Source organism: Pithys albifrons, chromosome Z (genome assembly GCF_047495875.1).
Source record: "Pithys albifrons albifrons isolate INPA30051 chromosome Z, PitAlb_v1, whole genome shotgun sequence".
In the NCBI taxonomy this organism is placed as follows: domain Eukaryota; kingdom Metazoa; phylum Chordata; class Aves; order Passeriformes; family Thamnophilidae; genus Pithys; species Pithys albifrons.
The window spans coordinates 59,484,240-59,510,358 of record NC_092497.1 but is presented as its reverse complement, the minus strand read 5'-3'; the positions used below and the strand labels follow the sequence as shown (position 1 = coordinate 59,510,358).

Below are 26,119 nucleotides of genomic sequence, written 5' to 3'. Positions count from 1 at the left end.
ATTGATTTGTTTACAACAGAGTATGTCTGTCTGAAGTGGAAGATTCTTAAGTTTTTGTCAAAGGCATCTATATGGATATCCATTGAAATCCACAAGCATGAGGAGAAATTATCACTGATGTTGATGAATCCCGGTAATTAGAAAATTATTTTCAGTTTTCTGAACAATCTGGTTACACAGTTTAGCAGGCACAGCACAATATGGTCGTATTTAGGTACTGTCAGTGCAGTACTGATTCTTTAATTACTTCTGCCCTTCAGCTTCACATATTTTAGCAATAGCCTCCTGCAAGCACTTGAAAGTTGTAAACATACAGGGACTTCATGACTTCGACTGGTACAAAGCAACACAACTAGGACAAAATGCACAGAAGGTAAGTGTCTATCTTCAGAAGTATTGAGCAATCCAGCAGTGACGTATTTACAGTAAATGTGTTTTCATTCAGTTATTTTTGTATAACCAAATTAGGTACACATTTGAACTGTTTGGTTTTGTTGTAGCCTGTGCTTTGCTCTGTGTGTACCTGCTGGGATTTGTAGCACCATCCTGCACAGCATGCATGGAGCCAGCAGGTTCCTAGAAATTGTGTTCCCAATGGAAAGAGTGGGATCCTTTGAGGAGCTTGGCTTTGGGAAATTAATGCAAAGTTAAACATCTCTCATACTGTGTGCTGACCTGTCTGAAAATTAGTGTATTCCCTGACTAATGTGCACATATATACCTGTGATGTAGTTTACAGTATAGTGTATCTATTTTATTTTTATGGGTCAAGATGTTGTTATGTAGTGGCACAAAAGAATTTCTTAAGCTGAGGTTTTGTGTAGTTTTATATAAAACTTTGCAATGCTTTATATAGTTGCATGTCACACAGGTATTCAGAAGGGGAAGAGTGAAAATCATTACTACCTTTAAAGACAAGGTGTTTTTAATACTGGGGATATTCATAGTTTTATGTGCAGCTCAGCTTTCTTCCTCTGCAGTTTAGCTTCTAAAGTTACTGCTTTAACCTTTAGAGTAGCCTAGTTGAAGCATGGGAAATTATGGCTAAAATATTAATGAATGGGGTACTGTGATTTGAACTGAGAGGTATTTAAAGCTAAAGCAAGTGCTTCAGTGGTAAAAACAAAGGAGTGGGATTGAAGAGATTTGCAGTCTTTCATGACATTGCTTCAGATCAGGTGTGTGACCTGAAGCTGTTAAATCTGTGTCTGGTGTAATGGAATAATACTGCACTTTTAGTAAAGGCTGTGGAGGTTGGCTGGTGCAAACTAGAGCTACATAATATGGTGTTAGCAGTGTAAGCCTGTAAGTATGACTTTTATGAAATATTTTTGTATATTGGAATCCAGAAGTTGGTGTCAGGGCATGGATGTGAACCTGGACTTCAGGGAGTCCAGGGTAATGAGAAGCAGTAATGTAGAATTATCGAGAAGTCTACATCTAGTTGCTGCCTTCAGACACACTATATAATATCTTTATCTCTCTCCTACATTAAGTGCCAGCCAGTTTACTGGGTTCTTTTTGGTATTTATTTTTCTTGTTTGTTTTTGTTCTTCTTTGGGCTTTTCTTGTTCATTTCTCATTTCAAGTGTGTGTCTCTGGGGAGATTTTGGCAACAGAGTGGCTGCTCTGGTAATAATGCATATTTTTTGAAAAGCATAAAAACATGAGAGAGGAGTGAGGACAAATTGTGAGAAACAGCCCTGCAGACCCCCCAGGTCAGTGAAGAAGGAGGGCGAGGACGTGTTCTACATTCTGGAGCAGAGATTCTCCTTCAGCCCATGTTGAAGGTTGTTGTGGAGCTCATTTCCACACTGCAGCCATGGAGAGCACATGCAAGAGCAAGTTCTCCGAACCATGGCCTGTCAGGGGGAGCCCACATGGGAGTGGGTTTTCCAACAGGAACTGTGGATGTGTGGAACCCATCATGGAGCAGTTTGGTCCTGAAAGACTGGACCTGATGGAATGAGCTCATGGTCGAGAAGTTTATTAAGGACTGTATCGAGTAGGAGGGACCCCACACTGAGGGGGGTAAAGCATGAGGAGGGAGTAGTAGCATAAAGGGGTCTGTTACGGGCTGATCTCAAACCCCATTCCCAGTGGAAGAGCATGAGGAGGGAGAAGTAGCATAAAGAGGCTGTTATGGGCTGATCTCAAACCCCATTCCCAATGCATCGTCTCCCTCAGAGAGGAGAGAAGGTGGAAGAGTCCAGCTAGTTTATCCTGTGAGAGTAATTGGTGAGTGATCTCTTTAGCTTGACCCTAACATGAGCTTTTCCATGGAATGTGCCCCCTGTCCTGCTGAGGAGAGGGCACAGGAGAGTGGTGGGTGTCTGGCAGCCAGCCCAGGTCAGCGCAGCACCATCACTGTTCCCTGCAGTGGTTCAGTGTTACCCTTTGCAGTGTCTGTAGCAGGCACATATCAGTAATAGTGCCTGAGCCTGTCCAAATGCAAGTTCCCATCAGAGGCTGCCTTCTTTTTGGCTCAATTTTTAGCAAGGTTGATCTGCAGAGAAATTTTCTCTTTGCCTTTGGGAATTTTCGAGGAGGTCTCCTTTCAGATCCTTTGCACCTGTGACATTCATGGCTGTGAATGAGAAAGCTTTCTGATCCTTCCTACACAGATGTACTGTCTGTTCTGTGTGCAGAGATGCAATTGCTTCCCAAGGACTTTATACTGAAGGACACTGTCGGCATGACAAGATTGGCTGCATTTCTGTATGAGTTAAGACGTGCTGTTTTCAGAGATTGCAAGTAATAGATACATTTTTGTTAAGCCTGTGAGCCCAAATGAGTGAATGCTCTGAATATTTTCTGGCTCCTTTCAAAACCCTTCTGGTTATCCATGCATCATGTTTTGCACCTGAACTCAGGTCTGGCACATTTGAGTAGCTCAGTGGAACAGATTGTCTGTGATCAGGTATGTCAAGGTGTGTGTTGGTTAACATTTCTTTAGTTTTTTTCAGTTTCTATTTTGTCCATTGGATCAACCATGAATCACCAGCACCATGTACAACTCAGAATCTGTAGGGTTTTCTGTCTGTTCATGGTGCTGCATGTGTATAAAACTAGGCTTGATGTTATTTTCCTGTTATTTAGAAATTATGTTCCCTGTCACGGCACACTATAAGCAGAAAGATTAAAAATACTTGTTAGAATGCAGTATTTTATTCCTGCACATTATTGATCCATAAACACTTAAAGTCTGTTGTGAGATTGCTGTTGAAAGACTGAGGAACAAATTAAGAAACTGCACTTACAGAAGGCATCATTATAATGACAGGCAATTTAGTTTGAGGTAACTGGAGCAGTGAAGACTGCAATCCATCATATCAGCAAGTATCGTTACAAATTTTATTAGTCTGACAATTGTTACACAGATCATCAAGGTCATTTCATAGTTAAGCTGGGATATTGTTTTCATATTCTTACAGCAACAAGAGTGGGTAGAATAAACTGCATGTCCAGTTCCCTGGGGTTCTTGCAGTGCAGTGAGAGAGGAAATAAAAACCGCTGCAACATGAGGCAGATCCTTTCTCCTGTTTGTGCAGGGCACATTTTCGGGCTAACAGTTATAACTTTCTGGGAAAATAGCTCTTTTACTGACAGTCGCTGTCAAGTATTAAGTCTTCCTCTCCTTCCATTCATAAAGTCGAATGACTTTACCCCACTAAAGCACATTCCATGGACCTTGGGTTGGGTATATTTGCACAGGGCACTTACGAGATCTGTTTCTCACAAGAAAATTGCCACCATACTTTGCCCCAGTTGGAAAACAAAAGTGCATCACTTAGATAAGAGCTCATGAAATCAAACCCTCCAATTGAAAACACACAAAATTTAGTAATATAGATACAATCCTAATCTTCATAATGTAACTTTTTCAGTGTATAGAAAGGATATTACCCTGATCCCATGAGAGAACCCCCACAAAGCAGGACTCTGAGCCAAGTTAGTGTAGGATAAGATAAAAAGTTCTTTAATAACAGGCCTACAGCCCACAGGAATACATGACATGCATGTGCCCCCCAGTTCTAGTTTCCATGGCTTTTATAATATGATCCCTCCAATCATTACTTTACACATTTCTCAGTCCAGCCCCAGTCCCACCCCTGTTCCAACACCCCAGGAATTGGGTCTGGGGTCGTCAAGACCCTCTGTCTTCATCAGCTCCTCTTCCTCAGGCTCCTGGAGTTCTTCCAGTTCTGACTTCTGGGTCACTCTGACCTGTGTTTATGTTTCGTTCTTTGGGCCTTCTGATATCCTCCAATCTTGTACCTTGAAAAAGAGTCTAATCAACTAAAAGAATTTGAGCTCCCCATTCTGGGTCAAGGGTAATGATAGAACATTAAACTTAAGCCAGAAATATTAACCCACTCAAAATCTAAAGCTACTGTGTTCCTAAAATTTACAAAATGTAAAAAAATCAAAAATCAAAAGCCCCTGCAGCATCACCCTCTCCCTTCAAAAAGCAGTCTTTTGTATTGCATGCTCTGGAAAACCATTACCCAATAAGCTTTTGATGTTGTCACATATTCATTTTGGGCAGATACCAAATTTGGTACTTCCCCAACTATACATTTTTAGCACTTATGTCAGTAGTCACTGTGGCTGCTGGCTGAGAGTCCCAGCCTGGTGGGTGTGGTTAGTTGTGTAGGGGCTCTTTGTGATTTGGTTTGATTTGGTTGGTTTGTTGGGCTTTTTAACTTCTGCTTTCATCTTTGAGACTGACGTGCTTTCCAGAGGATTTCTCATTGTGAAGTAGAGGAATATTTGGCAGTTTAAGTCATTGAGAAGAGTAAAGGAAAGTGAAGCCCATTAAGCAGATCTGCTGGCAGCGATGACCAGGCTTGTGTTCTTATGCTCTGACTTCACAGTGCTGTTTCAGCAGAGTGGCTGTGGGACTGCAACACTTTTCCAAAACTCTCCTGTGTAGTAATATTCATTGAATCCCACCAAGTAGTACAGACTCCTTGGAATTTCTTGTTAAACCTCAACATTCCTAAGTCTGTAAGACTGGCTGATTATTCTAAAAATTGAAAGGAATGTGTGGAAACCCACTGTGTCGGGGAGTCCCATGGCTTGTCACCACAGCTTATCTCATGATTTAGAGGTGCTCAGGAGTGTATCTGTCTTGATCCAAAAAATGGTTAGATTGTTTGCACTTTTGGTACAAGGAGGTTGGATTGCTGTGAAATTTTGTTTGAATTTGAAACTTTATTTGAATTTCAAGTCTCTGTTTGTTACCAGTCTTTGCACACAAGATTTGGGGTTGTAACTGTGCTTAACTAAAATAGTTTTTCCTTATGTTTTCACCTACCAATGTATCGAAGTTCAGAGACTGGATCCTGGAACTTATCTTTCATAAATTCTGTCTTTCTTGAAGTGTCTCATTTCCTTCCATTCCATGACTTTGTTGCCTCTTTTCTACATTTGTCTGGTGTGGAGATGAGTGAACAGAATCACAGAGAACTTCTCTATATTTTTATTGAATGAATTGCAGAATTGTGTTCTCTCCCTCTTCAGGAAGACCTTACACTTTATACATTTTAGGGCAGTTTTTCTTGTGTGCACTAAGTGGTACATTTAGTACCAATCTGTGACCAGACAGTTAATACATACAGTGTTTTTTCCTCTGATGTGTTTGTAGATGTTAAGATCTGAGTTTGTCACAGAATTTCTGCTGATTTTGTACATAATGCTTTTTCATTTTATCCTCTTTGCTCTATTCCAGTCTTCAGACTCATCCAGTTCTCTGTGAACAGGCATCTTATTCTCACCTGTGTTGCTTTTACTCCCATCCTCACCAGGAAAGTTGTGTTCTGCTTTTTGCAGATTGTGTGTCCTTAATAAAATTATATACTACCTATTTCAAGACTGTTATTATACAAAATCTGCTTGCAACTGTTCACCCAACTGAACTGTTCTCCTTTTCGTCTAGTTCTTTGCTATCTCTACCTTAGCTGGTTTCTTTTCTTAAATTATTATATTTATTCCCATCTTCCTCAGTTTAATAACTTTTTGGTGATATTCTGTGAGAAGGGCATTACTGACATAAATTGTTGTTGGTGTATCTTCTTCATCCAAGAAAACCCCTGCAAAGAATTGTCAAAATACATATGCTAAGTTGGCCATGGCCTGCTTTAGGTGAATGTGTGGTTCACATTTTCCATTCTCTACTGTGTCCTTTTTTTCCCCTTAAAATTAATTTGCTAATTGTTTGAGTAATTCGTACTAAGGAGGTCAGAAGAGAAGGAATTTACTTAATGAGATTGCAGGGCAAAACACACACTCTTTAAGTCTCGTTTCATGATAATGACATAAAGACAGCCAGGGGTCTGGGTATCCAAGGATAAAGCAGGAAGGCACAGGATGACTTTTATGATTGTCCAGGTGCTCATTCTGGTGCTTTGAAGAAAGAGGTTGCCAAGGAGAGGCTAAACAAGCCCAAGTCCTTGCTTACATTCTGCTGATTCTGCAGATGTTACGAGGATGGAGAAGTGAGTTTGGGATGGAGAAAACAAGGAAAAAAATAAATTTCTAACACCTTTCCAGATACTGCATTAGAAGCAGAAATAACATATTCTTGATTCTGTTTATAATTAGGGGTAGGGAGAGCTTCATACTTGCAGTCTCTGTGTCTCTCTTGCTCTTCCTCTCCCCCCCAATAAAAAGTAAATAAAAATTGCTGATGCAGTACAACCAGAAGTCATTAAGCAGTGCACTTGGGCACTACTGACAATTATTTGAGAGCTGACCTAATTGATTGCTTTGCCAGAAGCTGGAGATGTTGAAGATGCATTGATTATGCAGAGCATCGGATATTGTATAGTTTGCTGTTTTCACAAAATTGCAGCTGATTTGTGAAGGAATTTGTCAAAAGATTTAGGAGGCAGGCAATGGTTTGTGTGTTTTTCAGTAAGGTAATGACTCATCTTCCCTTATCGATTTATATAGCTTGTTTTACAGCTCTGGCATAAAAAAATTGCTTTCTTGTAATTGTCATATTTTACCAACAGGGAAGGGTGGGGTGAAGGTGAAGGGTGTTACATTGGGAAAGATTAGAAAGATCAGGGGAAAAAAAGGTACTATTTCTTTTTGAATATCTTGTTGACCAGCTTGACTAGAGAAAATTACTTGATATATTTGGGGTTTTCATAGGTCTATTCATAGTTGGATTTATTTTTAAAAAATCTCTTGTTTTTGCCTTCTTTGCGTCATTTTTTTTCTTAGTTTGGATTTTTTCTTTTTTTTTTTTCAAGTATTGAACTTCCTTTACTCAGCTCAAGTTTTCTCACTTTTACCATTCTGATTCTGCCCTCTGGGTGAGGGATTCCATGGGTGGCTGTGTGTGTTTAGCTGCCACTGGGGTTTTAAACCAAGACATACTGACTTTAAGCAAAGTTGAAGAATTTTAATTTTTTTTTCTTGTTAACCTGCTGACTTACTCCTTACGTTTTATTTTGTGGGTTTTTTCCCCCCACTTCCCTTTCTCATAATAACCTAGATACTTGCAGCAGTTGTAGTCCTTATTCCCTGAATGTGCTGGTGCTGGGAGGAGCAATCAGGTGTTTATTTTTCTTTTCTTAAAACCTCGTTGCTGAACTTCAGCACCCTCTTGTGCTGGTCCTGCCAGTGTCACACAGTGTGCAGGAGTTCACACAGCCCTGTCAGCCACTGGGATGTGCATCCATGAGGTGGGTGAAGGATTTTCCTGTTCCAGCTTCTCTGCATGGAATGCTGGTTCTTCACTGGGGTTAATCAGGATTGTAGCCAGGCTCCAATCACAACTAATACAGCAGTCCCACCTGGGTTTCTCATCAGCAAGATGCTGCTCCTGAGTGCGTGTATGCAGTGCTAGAGGGACATAATCTGAGCAGGTACACCTTTAGACAATGTGTGAGGTTAAAAAAAATCACATCTAACTCGTGATCACGTTCGCATCATCATCCCCTCCTTGCTTTAATACCCTTGATAATGAATCAGCCTGTGCTGGTTTAAAGGTAAACTGGCAGGAGAAATGAACCCAACACAAAAGAGATTATAAGTCAGAGTTACAATTTAATAACAATATTACAATAAATGCAATGGCACAAAGAGAAAAACTGGTTTTAACCCACAAAACCCCAGCAGTGTAACCCAGCCCCCTGGGGTACAAGCACAGAGGGGTTTATTTGCCCCTGTGCTGAACCCTATGTGGTTCCCTCAAGTCCAAAGTAAAAGTCCAAAGTGGAAAACCTGTTGGTGCAGCTGAGAGTCACAGTCTGGTGGAGAGTGGTGGTCTCCTCCTGTTGAGGTTTTGGTCCCCCTCTGGATCCAATAAGTGGTTCCCTGAGGTCTTCAAACCCCCAAGATATGTACCCCCAGGTCCAGGTGGGAATGGCCAGTCCCTCCCCCAGGGCGGGGAGTTCCACACTGGGTGATCTGACTCTGTGAGTCAGGGGGTGTTTTGGAATCGTTGATGGCCCATGAGCAGACATGACCCCCCAGGTGGGTGTGGAGGTGCCAACCACTACCTGAAGGAGAGTTATCACAACTCTGATCTCTCAGGTGTCTTTTCCAGCCGGGTCCCAGCCTGAAGGGTCGGGTGTGCCCTGGGCAGGTGCTGCAAATGGTCCTTTGTTCTTGGGAAATGAATGGACGGGGTAGAACACACAGCTTTTATCACCCCCACACAGTGATGAACTGGTCCCACCTGCTGACCTAGGACACAGTGTGCTTTTCCTGGCCCGTTTCAAGTTCTGCTTTGGTATGATGACAGGGAAAAACAAGCTGAATTTCTAGTTTCTGTATCTGTGTGCCTCTCTTGGAGCTGTAGATTCCCACTCTTTTGCTTTCTTCTACATCATTGAGGACCCTTACGAGATGATTTGTCTTCCTATTTTAGTCTTTGGCCTTGGAATTGTAAAATTGTTTAATCTAGATGACAAAAAGGCAAATGGCTGTCGTTAATATGTTTAAGTGCCTCCCTGAATATATTTTATTTTGCTTTTTACTGCATGTTCTCAGGGGTTTTTTTTGCCATCTGCAACCAGTCGACTCTTCAAACTTAACTCCAATAGATCAAAATTAGTGATGGAAATTACACCAACCATGTAGACTACTGTACACATGATTTTCTTACCAAATAACTCTGGTAGCTTCCTTGTTCACCCAGCTTTCAGAAAAGAAAAAATGAAGACCACTTTAAATATTACGAGAACAAACAAAGCATTACAAAAAAAATCCCCCTGTTTTTGTGTTCTGACAAAGTACTTGGTGCAGAGGTCTGTTTTCTAAGAAAAAACAACTCATAGAAATGTTTGTTGTGAAGAATTTGGGTAGATGTTTTGCTACCAGCTATAAACACTTTTCTTTTGTGCTTTTTGGAGGTAATTGATTTTCCTTGCTGTTGCGATTAGGACAAAGAAGAAGTTTGAGGTTTTTTTGTTGATGTGTTTTTGTGGAAGCGTTAAAAAATTACAGCTCAGTTTCTATTTTAAACTTTTCAATTTTTTGTCACAAGATATAATATTGTACCATTTGCAGCTGAACAAAGAAAGATGCATACGGAATAAAGCATAGTCTGCAGAACTTCCATTTAAGTGCTGTTGGCTTTTTTAATTGACTAGAGATGATTGTTTGCTAAAATCTATAGATTAGATTTCCACTGAAGTACATGTATCCTATGCAAGATCAATTTTGGTTTTTGTTGAACCAAAGTGTGTTATTTGGGTCTGAGTCCTTGTGCACATGCATATTAAAACTCTGTTTCTGCAGCTTTTTTTTTTATTGTTGCTGTATTTGGAGGTTGCTCCTACCAGTTACTGCTGATCTCAAACTGTGATTGTAATGAAGTAGTCAATCACAGCAGTGAATGCTGAAGATTACCATTTTAATGACTAATTTTCCTGCAACTTTTTCATTGTAGGCCAGTACCATTCATGTAATAACTCTCACAGGGTGTAGCATGTTTACTTCTTACCATAAAATTTCACGGAGAACTCTGTACCAATTTATGAAGGTCGGGACAAGACTCTAAAGCTGCTGTGAAGAGAATCACAATGTCCAACCTGTTACAGCAGAGTCTGTGCTGAGCAGCCTGTGTGTCGACTGAGTGCAGTGATGAGTAGATTAGAAAGTGTGTACACTCATGTATTTCACACAAGTGCAACAGAGAAAGAACTGTATTAAATGATGTTCTCGTCCTCTTAGTCTCTTCGTCACGTCTGAAGCATTTCAAGTTTTTAACTAATTTGTGCCTTAAAGCTGGTTCTGCATCACATAAATGGAATGTTGAAGGGAAGTTCTGGCCAGGTGGGGGTTGGTCTCTTCTCCCAGGCACTCAGCAATAGGACAAGGGGGCACAGGCTTAAGCTCTGCCAGGGGAAATTAAAGTTGGAGATGAGAAAAACTTCTTTCCAGAGAGAGTAGTCAGGCATTGGAATGGGCTGCCTAGAGAAGGGGTGGGTTCCCCATCCCTGGAGGTTTTTAAGGTGAGATTGGCCGTGGCACTGAGTGCCATGATCTGGTAAAGGGACTGGAGTTGGACCAAGGGTTGGACTGGATGATCTCGGAGGTCTTTTCCAACCCAATCCATTCTATGATTCTATGAATATGTCACTTGGTGTATTCCTTGATCAGACCAATGTAACAGTGGTTTATTTTAAATTGAATTAGTAAGTACTGGATGCAGTTCATTAAGGAAAAAAACTGTGAAGAAAAACCCCTTCATAGTGCTTCTTATTGTCAAGTATTTCCTTCTCTTGGGAGGTCTGTTGTGTGAAGATGATTTACAAATCAAACTGAAACCATTTCCACTTGTGTGCAATGTGTCTCACCTTCACTGATTTTCAGCTCATGGTACATTTCCCAAGTGTGTCTGACCTTGTGATTCTTATTACAGGTGCTTTGAAAAAATGTCTCCTCCAGTTAGGATTTGGATTCTGGCTTTACCTGTTTTTTGTAGGCGAGAATAGTGTGGAATATTAAGATTTTTCAGTAATGAAACTTGAAGACTTCTAGTATTCAGAGCAGGATGAATAAATATGACCACTGAGTACCTAATAACTTGTCTGTTAGGCAGTAATGGAGATAGAATATCACATCCATTAACCGATACTACAGGAAACTTCTTTTCCCTGCACATATAACTAATCTTTTTCTTGGTTTGTTTTTAGAAGGATTTCTTATAGGCAGAATGTAATTTTGTTTTAACAGCTGACAATATCAAAAGGAAATCTGCAAGGCTGGTTAAATTTTTTAAATTATCTGTCCTCCTTAAGAGATACATTAATATAGTTTCAGCCAGTAACTTACCCCTTTTATACCTGAAATTTGCATGACATTCTGTGTTTGGTTTTCCTATTTGTTTTAAAACTAATAGCTTATATTGCAAAGTAAGTGTTACCAGGAAAGCTAATATTCAGAGTTGTTTGACAAAGATTTTGTTATTTTATTTTAAGATGCTCTTGTGGTATCCCAGTGAATTGTGATGTCCATTAACTGATTTGTGTTTTTGTTTTGTAATCTTGGCTATAGAATGCTGGTTTTTAGATATTACGTGGTATTACTTAGTATTTTTCACTAAAATACCTTCTCCCCTTTCTCTTTATGTAGTGAAGTTATTGAAGTGTAGGAAAAACATGTTAGTCCCTGAATTACTTTCTTTGACCTGTGCAGTTGTAGTCATAGCTCTTCTGTCTTCATAGTACTTTGTATTTTACTATAATATGTAGGAAATAATCTCATTTTATTTCTCCTGTTTCCTGTGTGTCATGAGAGACCTATTACCAATTAAGAAGCCTGTGCTTCATGTTGAAGAGCATAATTTGCAGCTTAAGATTTTTTCCCTCCCCTACGCCCCTGCCTTAAGACATAATTTATCCCATTATTTGTAACATGTGACTTCAACCAGAGTCCACATAATCAGAACTGAACAGTTGCCTGTATAAAATTCATGTTGGTGGATTGGACAGACAAAATGTTGCACCCGTGACCTGTACTGGAAAATTTGGAGGAATTGTTGTTGTTCTATGCTTGTAACAGGGGAGTAAGAGATAAATCTGTAAACTCTGTGTATGAAATGCCATAGTATGGAATTACACAGTACCTGGGCTGCAGGAAAGGTTTTTGTTATTTGTGCCAACTTTTGTTTTCTGCTGGAGCAATCTTTAGATATTTGCTGGTAAATACAACTACTAATGATGTCATACTGTCTTTCCATTGCCTAGGTGTATGTGTGGCTGGTGTGAAACCTGAAAAAATGGTAGTTGGTTGAAGAAGAGATGCAATTACTAAGATACCTTCCCTGGGGTTTATGGTATAGGATGTTGTCCTAGTTCAGCAGGTGGGACCAGTATATCTCTGTGTGGGTGTGACCAAAGCTGTGTATTCTAAACCCTCTATACCATTTCCCATGAACTGTTAACAAAGGACCATTTGCAGCAGCTGCCCAGGGCACACCTGACCCCTCAGGATCTAAGCTGGGTGTGAAAGACACCTGTGAGGTAAGAGCTGTGATAACTCCCCTCCAGGGAGTCATTGGCACCTCCACACCCAGCCTGAGGGGTCATGTCTGCTCATGGGCCATCAATGATTCCAAAAATACCCCATGACTCACAAGAGTCAGATCAGCCATTGTGGAACTCCCTGCCCTGGGGGAGGTACTGGGCATTCCCACCTGGACCTGAGGGTACATAATCTTGGGGTTTGGAGACTTCTGGAACCACTTGTTGGATCCAGAGGAGGACCAGAACATCGACAGGAGGAGATCACCACTCTCGGCCAGACTGTGACATCATCTGCACCAACAGGTTTTTCCCCTTTTTTTTACTTTGGACTTGGGGGAACCACGTGGGGCTCAGCACAGAGGCCACCAAACCCCACTGTGTTTGTGCCCCAGGGGGCTGGGTTACACTGCTGGAGTTTGTGGGTTAAAACCAATTTCTCTCTGTGTCATTGCATTTATTGTAATATTTTTATTAAATTATAGCTCTGATTTATAATCTCTCTTGAGCTGGGTTCATGTCTCCTCTAGTTTTCCTCGAAACCAGCACAGATGTTTAGTGTCTGTATCACCAAACATTCACTGTGTGCCTACATTGCCTTATATTTTCAACACTTACAAGAGTTTCCCCACTCACTAAAATTACATGGTGTTGACGAGACTTGAAGAATAGATTTGAACACCAATGGTCTAATTTTTTTGCCCTCCTGAGCATTCAAAGTGTCTTAAGTTTGTAAGAGAAAATGCTCACGTTATTACAATGTAGCCAACCAAGTGACCTTCTGTGATGGAGTGATGACATCAGTGCACATCCCTACAGCAAACCCCACCACCACAATGATGCATTTAATAGAGTAAGTTTTGATAAAGGGAGAGTTATGGCACATTTACACTCTTCTGTTTGTTAATGTACTAAAGCTTTAACGTGTGAAGATCTCCTAAACGATTGGTTCTGAGTTGGTGTTGTGTGATAGCAGAGAGAGTGTTGTCTAAGTTGGTATTTCAGTTATTTACCTGAAATAAAAATGTTGATAGATTAGTTTTGGACATGAGAGGGATGTGACAACCAAACAAGGTTTTCTACGGTTGTGATGGTGTTTTTAATGAATGGAACACGGATTTTTCAGATTTGTGACCAAGGAAATTAAAGGATTGATTTGGGTATCTGGGTGGCATTCACACCATAATCAGAATAATGAACAAAATGAAACAAATGTTTTCTTGTGAGAAAATGGCAATGTTATTGGAATAAAGCAAAAGGAAGTAAACTCAGTGTGTTTAACAGGTTATGTGTCCAAGACCTCCGGAGTTTCTGGACATTAACTGTGCTCTTCTGGGGCTGTTTTGGGGGGTAAACAGTGTGAGCACAAAGCACTTGTTACGTGAATGTGTACTGAAAATAATATTCCAGCCCCTTCAAAAGCCTTGAAGTTGTGGTAAACAGATAAATGTGCCAGAGTACAGGAATTTAATGGGAATGTATAAAATCACATTGCATAGCTGAAGGGAAAGTACAAGTTAATTTCTTTAAAAAAAGATTTTAAATGGGAATGAGATGTGTTGTGGTAAGGTGAGCAATAAAGCTGTTGAATAAACTGGGGCTTTGTGTTGTTTTTTTCCTACTCATAATACAGAACAGGAAATACATAACTCTAGGAGTATTAAAAGTGAAGATAATGCAAAGTCATCCTTTGTCCCAGAGAGGGTGAATGTTTGATTCATACACTTCTTACACAAGGAGGAAATATTAAGTGTCTAGGCTGCTAAACCATGGACCTTTTTTGAGGCTGTATAGAAATTTTTTTCTTCCCTTATATTCAGAGTGATACCAAATGAAAATGCTTGGTCTGTATGTGTCAGCATCTGGACACATTAGTCTCTTTGATTCACTATTATGAATAGCAAAGGAATCTCAAGATATTATCCTTGATTTTTAGACATCATTATACATTTTTCTGCTTAAAGAAATATGCTGAGAAACAGTTTTCCCATAGTCTTTTGAGGATATACAGTATTCCTGATGTGTGGTTCTGTTACAGAATTTATGATACAGTGGTAGTCTCTTTTTTATTTTCATATTTTCTTTTGATTTTCCTGACATTTTGATGGCTATCAGGTTATGTATATGTGCTGTTTGGTGAAAGATGTTTTCTTTCAGAAGTAATATTTTGCCAGTCCAGAGTAAATGCATTTTGATAATAAATTTTGCCTTGGGGGAGGGGGGGGGGGAGGGAGGGGACTTATTTTATAAGCTAAAGGATGTTTTTTACTTCTTCATTTGCATTTTGGAAAAAAAAATTAGGATGTGCTGATAGTCTTGTTCAATGTAAGTGCATGTAAACTGTACTTTATAAAATTGTAAGATAACGGGAGTCAGATAATTTATATTGTGAACTGAGATTTGTTTTCTAACCCAGATGATCAAACCAGTTTGGAGACAGTGATTTTCTGTAGTTACTTATTATTTCAAACTGAATATTTTCCAGGTATGTGGTTTTATTTAGTACTAGTTAATTTTGGGGATAAAATAGATCAAAATAAGAACCACTCATCTTTTGTTGACGCTGTCATCAGTAACAAAAAGAGAATAAGATCAAGCAGTGATACTCTGTGCCACAGAAATGGAAGGAATACTTTGTCCTGCCTTTAACTGAGGTACTTTCCGTTCTGTATCTTAACAATTGTGTTAGGGTAATTAGGAAGAATTTCAAGGTGAGTAATTAGGAAGAATTTCAAGGTGAAATGGAACACTGTTCTTTATGTCCAGTTGTTCAATCTTCTTAAAAACAAGGGACAAACTGTGCAAATCCCCATGCATTCTGAACGCGTACCTGATAAAATTATGATTCCCTTGGGTACTGCACCGAGTAGACTGCAAAGTTGTGAGGGTTGTTTTCATACTTACACTATTTTAAAGTAGTTGATGTTAACCATAATGTAGGTGATGAGGAGGCAGTCCCGTGGTGTAATGGTGAGCACTCCGGACTCTGAATCCCAAGGACCTGAGTTCGAGTCTCAGTGGGACCGTCCCCTGGCAGTTCAATCCCTCCCTGCCATCCCATCCCATCAGATCTGGGATGCTCAGCAGGGTCAGTCCCGGTCAGTACCGGGGGCTGTGACAGTCCCAAGGACTTCCCTGTCACTGTCCAAGCTCGCTTGGCCATGGCAGGTGGACCTTGGGACTGAAACGGTGGGGCCAGTTCTGTGCACGCTGAGCCTCACCTAAAACATCCACTGTGCAGGCTCGGAGGGCCACAGGAAATAGAGCTAGATAGGAGCCAGGGTTAGGGATGATCCAAGGAGGAACTTGAAGCCCATCCAAAACAATACGAAAAATGCACACAATAACTTAAGGGGAAAGCATAGCCTGAGCACAGGACGAGATGACCTGCAGGAAGAGATAAGAAATTTCAAACAGCATTTGGCACGATCTATATTAAAATCAGCAAAATTCAGGAGGAGTTAAAAAGTTCATCAAGGATGAGGAGGTGCAATGCGACCCCTACCAGATGAAGTAACAGGAACTACCCCCATAATATTCCTCAAAATGATGACTCCACTCCTGACTCCACCTGGACTTCGCCTGCTATGAATATTATAATCAAGTGTTGCAATCATATGAATATACATGTAAAATGATGTAACCTCTCACAGAAACTGTATAAATACTCTGTCTTTACACTGCTGACTTGGGAACTCTATTTTCCGATGCCAATGGGAGGGTTCCCAATGTTGCTTCAATAAATACCTTGCTGCTTAAAGAATAGAACTATGTCTCTAGGCAGTTTTATTGTGCCTCTTTGGGCATCAGTGGGCAGATGGTGGTTCTGGCTGCTGAAGTAATGCATGAGGAGGGAAGAAAGGGTAGCAATGCAATCCCTCTTCACTCTTCTTCCCCTCACATGTGAGAGGGTGTCAGAGTGTTGAGAACAGTCTCCTCTGAGTCCATGCTGTAATTGTTGTATTGGTTTTGTGGGCTGTACATTGTTGCTTCTGGTGAAACAGCTGATATTGAAAAGCTCACCTGTATAATGCAGGCTCTGCTTCTGTATTTCACGTTTATGTTTCAGCTTAAATGGTGAGAGACATTTCAGGAAATAGGTTTCTGAAATAAGTTAACATTTAAAAATTAAGTTTATCTTAAAATACTGTAGAATTTTTGTTTTCTTCATTTGTGAAAAGTCACTCATGTTGCTCGATTAATTCATCCCTTTCAGTTAATAAAGAAACACATTTTACAGCCATTGGTAAGCAACGATCTTTTATTGAATTAAAGACAGCACATGTTTTTGCATGAAAGATTGTTTTTATAATGAAAATAATCCATTCAAAGCTTTTAAATCCAAGTTGGAAAAATACTGAAGATCTAACTGAAACTTTAAAAATATATGTTAAAAGTGGGTATCATTTCCTTTTCAGTTAGATTGTTTCTTCAAAGCGGGAGGAACAGAAATATTTATTTTTCTGTTTTGGATGCTTGTAGAAATCAGTAGTACTACTGCAAGTAAAGCTGGCAGTTGTTGAATTTCTGCTTTGATTAATCAAATGGTTGCATTAACTGAATGTGAAGAAATACATTGTTTGTCCACTGGCAGTTAGCTGAGATGAGCCTTGCCTTGTGCTGTTCACTAATGAAATTTGGGTGTCCTGAGAACTGGAGTGTGATGACAGATTATCTGTGCCTTATTTTTGTCAGTGTCCTGTAATTGCAGTGTGGGGTCATGAATTAAATGCATCTTTGCCAATAATAATTAGTTTGTCACAGCTTTATGACAAATATGATTTAAGTTGATGCTTGTGGAAAGCAGGCGATGTATCACTCCTATTCAAGAGGAAAAGTCTTTTCCAGCTTCAGTTTGAAATTAATCTTATAAACTAAAATTATTTGCCTTTTTCTGCCTTTTGTTTTCTAGGGGTTGTAGAGCAAAGGAGTCCTTTATATTGTATATAAGCAATCTTTATTTCAGTGTGTTTGTAAGATATTTTTGTTCCAAAATTCCCTTGTAATTTAAAATGAGTTGGTTTCATATTCCTGGTCAGTCTAAAAATATATATTTCTAATAAAGTATATTATTAAGATAAGGTTAGGAATGGATCCTAATGAGTAGCCCTGGTGTGTTGGGTGGAACTTCAGGTTTAAATCTGTAAGTACTTTGAGTGTTGCAGCCTCCTGTGGAAATTAATTTAAAAATGAATTTGTATTTGAATTTAAAAGTGATTGAGTTATAACACAATTTGCTCATGATTTTTTACTCATTGGGGTAGGAAGGTATGTGTAATCTTAAGTGGTTTTAAGTACATATTTTGGTCTAATAGTGTAAAATTTAATAGTACTCTAGTGTAATATTTGTGATCTTTGTTTGACCCTCTGTTAGGAAGTAGTTTTAGAAGTGTTAGTCAAAAGAGAGACAATGTCATCTCTCCCTGTGTGGCAAAGAGGAATCATTCTAGAACAGGAGTAGCAAGACAAATTATAAGCTAAGCAGGGAGAATTCGTGTAGGCACACACCTGTAATCAAGCACCTTCATTCAAAATTATTTCACTACTGTGATTTTCTTTTTTAACTTTTTAAAATGATATTGAATGTCTTTCCCACTGACAGAACAGTGGTAGCATGACTGCCTTGGTCTACAGTAGACAGGTATTTTCTTATATGTTTCTTTTTTCACAGGTATTACATCTTTATGAATTTAGTTGAGCTTCCCTGTAATCTGGTGAGCTGTTACTCCATGGTTGCTGCTTTTGCTCTGTGTGATTTGCCTGCATGTTATGAATGTGCCCAGGTGGCCAAGAAGGCCAATGGGATCCTGGCCTGGATCAAAACTAGTGTGGCCAGCAGGCCCAGGGCAGTGACCCTTCCCCTGGACTCTGCCTTGGGGAGGCCACACCTTGAGTGTTGTGTTCAGTTCTGGGCCCCTCAGTTCAGGAAAGAGATTGAGGGGCTGGAGCGGGGCCAGAGAAGAGCAACGAGGCTGGTGAAGGGACTGGAGCACAAGCCCTATGGGGAGAGGCTGAGGGAGCTGGGGGTGTTTAGCTTGGAGAAGAGGAGGCCCAGAAGGGACCTCAGCACTGTCTAGAACTACCTGAAGGGAAGTTCTGGCCAGGTGGGGGTTGGTCTCCTCTCACAGGCACTCAGCAATAGGACAAGGGGGCACGGGCTCAAGCTCTGCCAGGGGAAATTGAAGTTGGGGATCAGAAAAAACTTCTTTCCAGAGAGAGTGCTCAGGCATTGGAATGGGCTGCCCAGAGAGGGGGTGGATTCCCCATCCCTGGAGGTTTTTAACCTGAGCTTGGCTGTGGCACTGAGTGCCATGATCTGGTAAAGGGACTGGAGTTGGACCAAGGGTTGGACTTGATGATCTCGGAGGTCTTTTCCAACCCAATCCATTCTGTGATTCTGTGAATGTATTTCAGAGGTCTAGGTGGAAAGGGTCTGCACCAAAATGATGCCTGAGTTCAGCCTAACTGTGTTTTATGGTAGGTTATGGCATGTAAGGATCTCAGGGCAAACAGCCGAGGGGAAATGCAGGTGGAGTGTGTGATCCATTAAGCAGAGCACTGGAGGGAGCAGCCACTGCTTCCTGCAGGGCAGGTTCCTGAGAGGGCCCTGAACTGCAGGACACAGTAACGCTCAGGTAAGGCAAGAAAGTTCTAGGGCTGAATTAGCAAATGGGCTTTTTGTAAACTCAGCTCTTTTCCAACATAAAACTGGATTTTACTAAGCCCTCCCTGATTTGCCTCTTCTTCCTGTGCTGCCCTGAAAAAGTGTCCTTAAGCTGGTGTCTGACTAAGATGGATAAAGATTCATGGAGTAAGTAGTTGGGAGAAAAGGGGTCTTCTTCCACTCTTAGTAGTCTGACTGCAGTGAGTACTTCCATGTTATATTCATGGCAGATTGACTCTACTTACATGAGAACATATTTTACTCTAGTGGAGTTTATTCTTCTGAGAAATATTTTACATATTTTTCAAACATTTATGTATTTGGCATGGAAAAAATTTCATATGAATCTACCTAGGCTGCAGTGCAACTACTGAAATTAGAGAACACGGTGCTCGTTCTGTGCCAGTTGCTATTTATATTCCCTTCTCTTTTTCAGTTATTTCTGTTTCAGCTTCTGTGAGTGTTTATAAATTGTGAGGCTTTTTAATTGGAATTTTGTATTGTTGAGCTTGTATTGTTGTACCTCAAAATTTCTTCTTGACTTATCATCTCTGCTGACTCCTTTTTTACACTTTTATTTATTGAAAGAATGTAAAATAAACCAATACTTATAGAACCTAATTCAGACTAGACAAAATATTGAATTTCTGTAAAACAGTGCAGAATTGGAATTCATATATAATAGGCTGTAATGCATAAAAAGAAAATGATTAAAACATATCTCACTTACAATAGATCTTTTTGATAGGAGCAAAATCTGTGCCATTAGTTCCAGACCAGTGTGTTTCCCATTCACAATGCTTTAGTGCATAACTTATAAATCTGTCCTCATCATCCTATATTACTTTTTCAAAGCAAGACTAACATGAGGCAAGACAGGATGAATGAAAGTCAATGAAGGTCGACTAGACAATCCAATTACTAAAGATTCTTGGAGGAGCAGTAGTGGAGTCTGTAAGAGAATTCTGTGTGAATTTCTGTGTCTTTGTTGACAAGGGTCATTTCTGTGGAACTGAGTATTTCTCTGGTAATCTTTAGATTATGCTGATGTAATTCATTTGTACAGTACATCAGAATGTCAGTGGTTTAAAAATTTCTTAGTTTATGAAAGCCACATTTATACATTTCATGTACATGTTCTATCTCTTGAACAATGAAGAAAATGTAACAGTTACATATACAGTTCATACTGTATTACATAGAGCAGGTGTTCAGATGCATAATCACTACACACATATCACTACTAATTTCCCATTGTTTTTTTTAATCAGTCACTTATTTTTTTTTCATTCTGCTGAGTAGACCATCTCTTGGGAGCATAAAATACGTTCATACAGTAAGAGCCTGCTCTGTTTATGGCACCTGCTCATAGTAGAAATAGTGACCCAGCCTGCATGTTTGTGTTTAAATATGAAAGTTCAAGTCTGTATATAAACACTGCAGATGATGAGATAAAAGAAGTCTAGTTAAGCAGAAGAATAGTTGTTTTCAGTCTTGGAAACTTCCTTGAAATTTAAATTTAACTTTGTTGCTGCTATTTCATAGAATGACAGAATCAGTTAGTTTGGAAAAGACCTCTGAAATAATCGAGTCCAACCTTTGACCAAACATCGCCATGGTGACTGAGTGCCACCTCCAGTCATTCCCTGACACGTCCAGGGACAGTGACTCCATCCCTGGGCAGCCCATTCCAGTGGCTAATCACCCTTTCAGATCTGGCAGAAATTTACCTGTTTTTTTAATCTGTGATACAAATAGCTCTAATGAAAATAAAAAAATGTTTCTGCACGTAAACTTCATGTTGTTATGTTTTTGAGCCACGTATAAATAAGGACAGATAGAATTCAGGTATCAGTTACTCTACCTGAAGATTAGGCAATTTTACTTGACTATAAAGCTGCACTTAGGTTTATAAATGTATTCCAAATGACTACATGTTCTTACTCTCCCCAACCCCTGCAAAAAGAACAGAAGGGCCTAATACAAATTTTAGTCTTTCACCATTCAGCAGATACTTAGATGACAGGTATTGTGACCTGATGTTTCTATGCACAGTAACTCATATTTTGAGAAGCCATTATAGTAAAATCGCGTGTGTGTGTGTGTGTATGTATAGAAGAGATACGAGTATCTTCCTTTCCAAGTTCTGCAGTCATAGGAGTCCAAATTCTGGAGTCATGTTCAAAGTGGCCAACCCAGCAGAATAGCAAATGACCCTCATTGCAACCTGGCTGGGTGGGAACCATCTGAGTAAAAATCAATATCTTAAAAAATCCTAAATAGTTGGTGATAAAAAATCCTAAATAGTTTTGTCCTCAGATGAGGACAAAAGTAAGAGGAGTGTGCAAAAGTGAAAATGTAAGAAGAAAGTTTGTAACACACTGGTGTGTTTTTGTTGGAGTAGGCAGAGCTGAGGCTTGGGGCTGTGTAGATACCACACGATCAGTACCAATTTGAGATCGAATCTGTTTAGCTGACCCTTCTCCACTTTCTTTTGGCCTCTTCTCAGTTTAATTGGGTTCTAAATGCATGGTCATAGAAGGTTTGCCTTCTTGTGCAACAATAAAAATCTTTGCTCTCTGAGAAACTAGCTTTGAGAAAACTGCAGTAGGTCTATAACAATATTCAGTAACCCCAAACCAGTACAGCTCTTATGTGGTCTTGCATCTATAAACCCAAATCTCTGGGCTTTCTTTTCCAAAATTGTTTGCCAGAGTCCTCACCAAGGTCACCAAATGCTGCCAGAGTGCAGTGAAGTGGCTGTTGGGCAAGTTGGAATTGTGGCTTATGGTTAACCCCAGCGCAGCAGGAATGATGTTCCTCTGGGTGTTCACCAGTTGTGGACTCAGCTTGCTTTGCTTTTGGATTCTGTGATAACAGGAAGGCATCCCTAGAATCCTGAATGTTCTCAGCATTCAGGATTTACATCTCCAGGTTAAGTGAGACGTTCCAGAGCAGAATAGCTGAAAACCATCAAGTTTTGTTCCATAATCAATATCTGCTTTTTCATTACTGCCATTTGCACTGGGAATATAAACATCTCAGAGAAAGAAATGAAACAATCCTAACTTGTTAGAAGAAAGATACAGAAGTGTCTGAAGTGTACCAATGTCAATATTACATTCTTCACAAAAATTCACACTATGTAGTTCTTTTGAATGTTTAGCCTACTTAAAAAGCTCTACATTTATATGATGGTTCGTGTTTTATAGTTATTAAATTTTACTATACAAACTTAATTACAAATAAGAAATAGTTTTATAAATAAACAAATCTCAGTAATAAACTGGGTAACATCTCCATTCAGCTGATCACTGGCACAGTGGTGTATTACCATGAGATTACCAAGTCTGATGTGAGAAACAGGTGGAATATTATCTTTAGGTTAAACTCATGAATTGCTTTGTTTTAGTAAAAGTGCTAAAAAAGAAAAAGGAATATAAACTTAAGATAGCACACAATTCAAATTCTTTATAGTCTGTGATGGGTATAGCATCAATCTACAGGATGGCAATAACAAATTTGTTAGTATTTTCATGTTTGTATATGGTATATGAGAATGGAGGGCAGAATAGACTCTTGGGTTGTTTGCTCATAAACAGGATGACAATAAGACTTGACTTTGTGACCATCAGCTTCTCTTGTGTTGTGCTTCTTTTCTTCCTCTAAGAAGATGATCTGCCCTGCAAAAAATATTTTTTATTCCTGATTTTCATGCATTTATATATCCATGCCTGTCCATACCCAGTGTTGTCCCTCAAACTCTTGACATAAATAAAAGTAGTGGTAATAATAATGAACATATTAATGAGCAGCTTGCCATTAGAAATTGCTTGAACTCTGTTAAGTATGTGATTATATCACCTATTCAGCTGTTACCTGTTTATCTTTTCTGCAGGTGACAGACCAGTCGGTGAAAGCGCTTGCTGAACATTGCCCTGAGCTGCAGTATGTTGGTTTCATGGGCTGCTCTGTTACATCCAAGGGAGTCATTCACCTCACCAATGTAAGTGTCATAACTACTTCTGGCTGGTCTTTGGTGTGTTTGACCACAGCCATGTCACAGGTGTCATCCAGGGTGGGTTTGTCTGTGATTTGTACCTGACATGGGTAGAAACTCGACACAGTGAGTGATCTTCGAATCGAGCAGTCACATTGAGATTTCACTGTGCCAAAAATTACATTCAACAGGTTATACATTTCTGTGCTGTTCAGTTCAAAAGTCTCTAAAATACCTAATTACAACAGATGCCATTGCAAACAAAACAAAATTCCAGAATCAGAAGTGGAATGTTCTAATGGCAAGGTATTTGAACGTTTTTCTCTCATGCCTGGAGAGCTAATTTGGGTGAATCTACAGGAAATCATGGGGGTGTTCTGTAACATGGATGACTTGGATGAGATGGACTAACACCACAGTAATTAAAATTTGTAACTGAAAGTAAATTCGGGGATCATGCAAACATAAAAATGGTTAAAGAGATCTTGAAGTAGCACGTAGAGAGTACATTTAGTGAGAACAGAATGTGCCTGGGGAAAGTAAAGGTTTTCTGATGCAGCTGTGCAGCTCTCCTGTTGTTATATAGAACCATTCAGCATATCTGTAAAATACTTTCATAATTTTGGGGCTGCTTAGTAGCTGAGGATACAGAAGACTTGAAAACATTTTTGGACACATGCAAAAAGGAAATAAGGGAAGTTAAAGTTATAGGACCTCAAAGGGTGCCATTTGGAAAGGACTCTGTGTATTGAAGTGACTTATAAAAAGGATATTTATCTGTGGGAGAAAGAAATTATACTACTGTTTTCATGTCCAGTGAAAACTGTGTATGTATAACTATGGGTTATATTTATATACAGAACATAAATATAGGAGGTATACAGTTTAGAAATCTGACATAGACAGGGTGTGCAGTCCAAGCCTTTGTGGGAAATTTCCACAGAGATCACTTTTCAGCTACGTGCTTTGGTTACTGCATTAATCTGGCCTAGATTTATTGAGTATTAAATAGATGCCATATCCTTCAACAAAGTAACTTTGTAATCCCACTTACTAGATTAAAGAAAAGTCAAGATCTTGATTTTTCTTATTAACATGTATTTCTGATGTTCATGTTTTTAATAATAGTAAATTATTAGTAATCCTGATATACACATAGGAGTGACACTGTTGGACATTGGTCCTTCAGCACATACTTAAGAGAATGGTTATACTCCTGGCATGTAATTACTTTGTAAGTAATTGGCACATGTTGGGACTTGAGATGTGGGGATTCCAGTTTCCTTCCCTCAGGCAGTTTCTGTGCACCTTTCTGTAGGCTGTGAATACTGCAAAGACAGTGACTTGCTACCACTGGAAGTTCGGGACTGCTTAACCTGCCCAAGAAGAGAAGCCTCAAGGGAGGCCTTACTGTGACATTTCTACACTTAAAAGGGGCTCATAAGAAAGATGGGGACAGGCTTTTTAGTAGGGCCTGTAGGAAGTAGTGACATGATCTTTAAACTGCTGTATCTGTCCTTTCCAGAACTCATCTGCTGATGACACTGGTTTTTGTTCTAGGCATCATGTAGTCCTTAGCTTAGCTTTGTGTTCAGTACTTAACTAATGCTTCATAAGTGTTCGGTAGTAATTCCAATCCCATGTTCCCAGAGAATGTGGATTTTGCTCTTTGCTCCTGTGAGTGTGTCCTGCAAGGCTGTACAGAGTCAGTTCTCCTGTCCTGCTTCCTGTGTGCAAACTGGAGATAACAGCAGTGGCCTCACTTGTGAAATTGCTTTGAGGCTGATGGATGTATAAAAATTGAGTGGTTTATTATGACTGTATTTTTCCCCCAGTAATGTTAGCTGTCTTTAAAAGTACTAGCACTTGAAAATTCTAAATTACAGTGCTGCTGCACCGCAGAGCTTTTTTAATAGCTAATTGTAGGGAATGGTAGTGACAAACATGTATTTTAGAAAAAGATTCAGGGTTTATTTTCTTTATTTTTTTTACTGAACAGAATGGCAATCCAAAAAATCTGCTTTTTGAGTAAGACCATGTCATCACACTGGTGCCTTTTTTTTCTTGAAGTTACTATAAAATACAGGAAATGCACCCAAAGTAAATAATGATTATTGGGTAAGATGAGAGGCACTTCATGTATACACAGGAAGAAGGGGAAAGGAGGAATGTGTGTGTACATCCACAGCTAACAGTGAAACTCACAGTTGAAACCAGTGGTTCGTTCTGATGACCTGAATGTTTCATTTGCCTTTGTAGTTCTAATGTGTGAAACATTGTCACAAAAGATCTGAATAATCTGCACTGTGACATCAGAAAAATTAGTCCAACATTTGTCACCTTTGTGTAGGAGGGAAGAACACACACTGCATGTAGTGCATCTTTTTTCTCGCTTGTTTTATTGTTTACTTAGCTTTCTCTGTATGATTTGTTTTCTCTTGTTTGCTTTCTTCCTCCCCTCCTCACAGTCTTGTCTCTCAAGAGTTTATTCCTGGTTAGTTTTTACTTTGCTTCTCCTGTAAGTGTGAAGATCTGCAGGAATGTGAGAAGTAGCTATGCACGTTAGGTGATTGTGTTGGACAGAACAACCAGATGGGTAATTTTTATTCATTAACTGAGTGGGAATAAGAAACTCTGTATTCCAACCAGTGAAGGACTGATTTTTTAATTTTATATCTTTGACCCCAAATGCTGTGGTGTTTTCCTCCCCTCTTGTGGTAATTGCCTCTCAGCAGTTTAATTGTTACACTTCTAATAGAATTTTAACAGCTGGCATCAGCAAACCTCGACATCTCGATATAATTTTATTATGAAGCCACTTCTTGGCTTCTTCCTTAGGTTTCTGATATATGTGCGAGGGTAATTGCTTTGTAGCAGCATAACTCTGTCTGTGCTTCTGTGCCATGTACTTGTGACAGGCTGTCTGGTGAAGTTTATTACAGACATCTAAGTATGTATGAATCCCTG

General features: G+C 39.6%; 1 protein-coding gene across 3 annotated transcripts in view; it reads left to right on the top strand.

Annotated features, from left to right (window-relative positions):
- Positions 1–26,119, top strand: part of FBXL17 (F-box and leucine rich repeat protein 17) — a 294,482-nt gene that overhangs the window by 71,247 nt on the left and 197,116 nt on the right. For all 3 annotated transcript variants that reach the window (XM_071580976.1, XM_071580978.1, XM_071580977.1), the window contains exon 5: positions 23,051–23,158. In XM_071580976.1, coding sequence (XP_071437077.1) covers positions 23,051–23,158 — 108 coding nt within the window. The remainder of the gene's footprint in view (positions 1–23,050; positions 23,159–26,119) is intronic.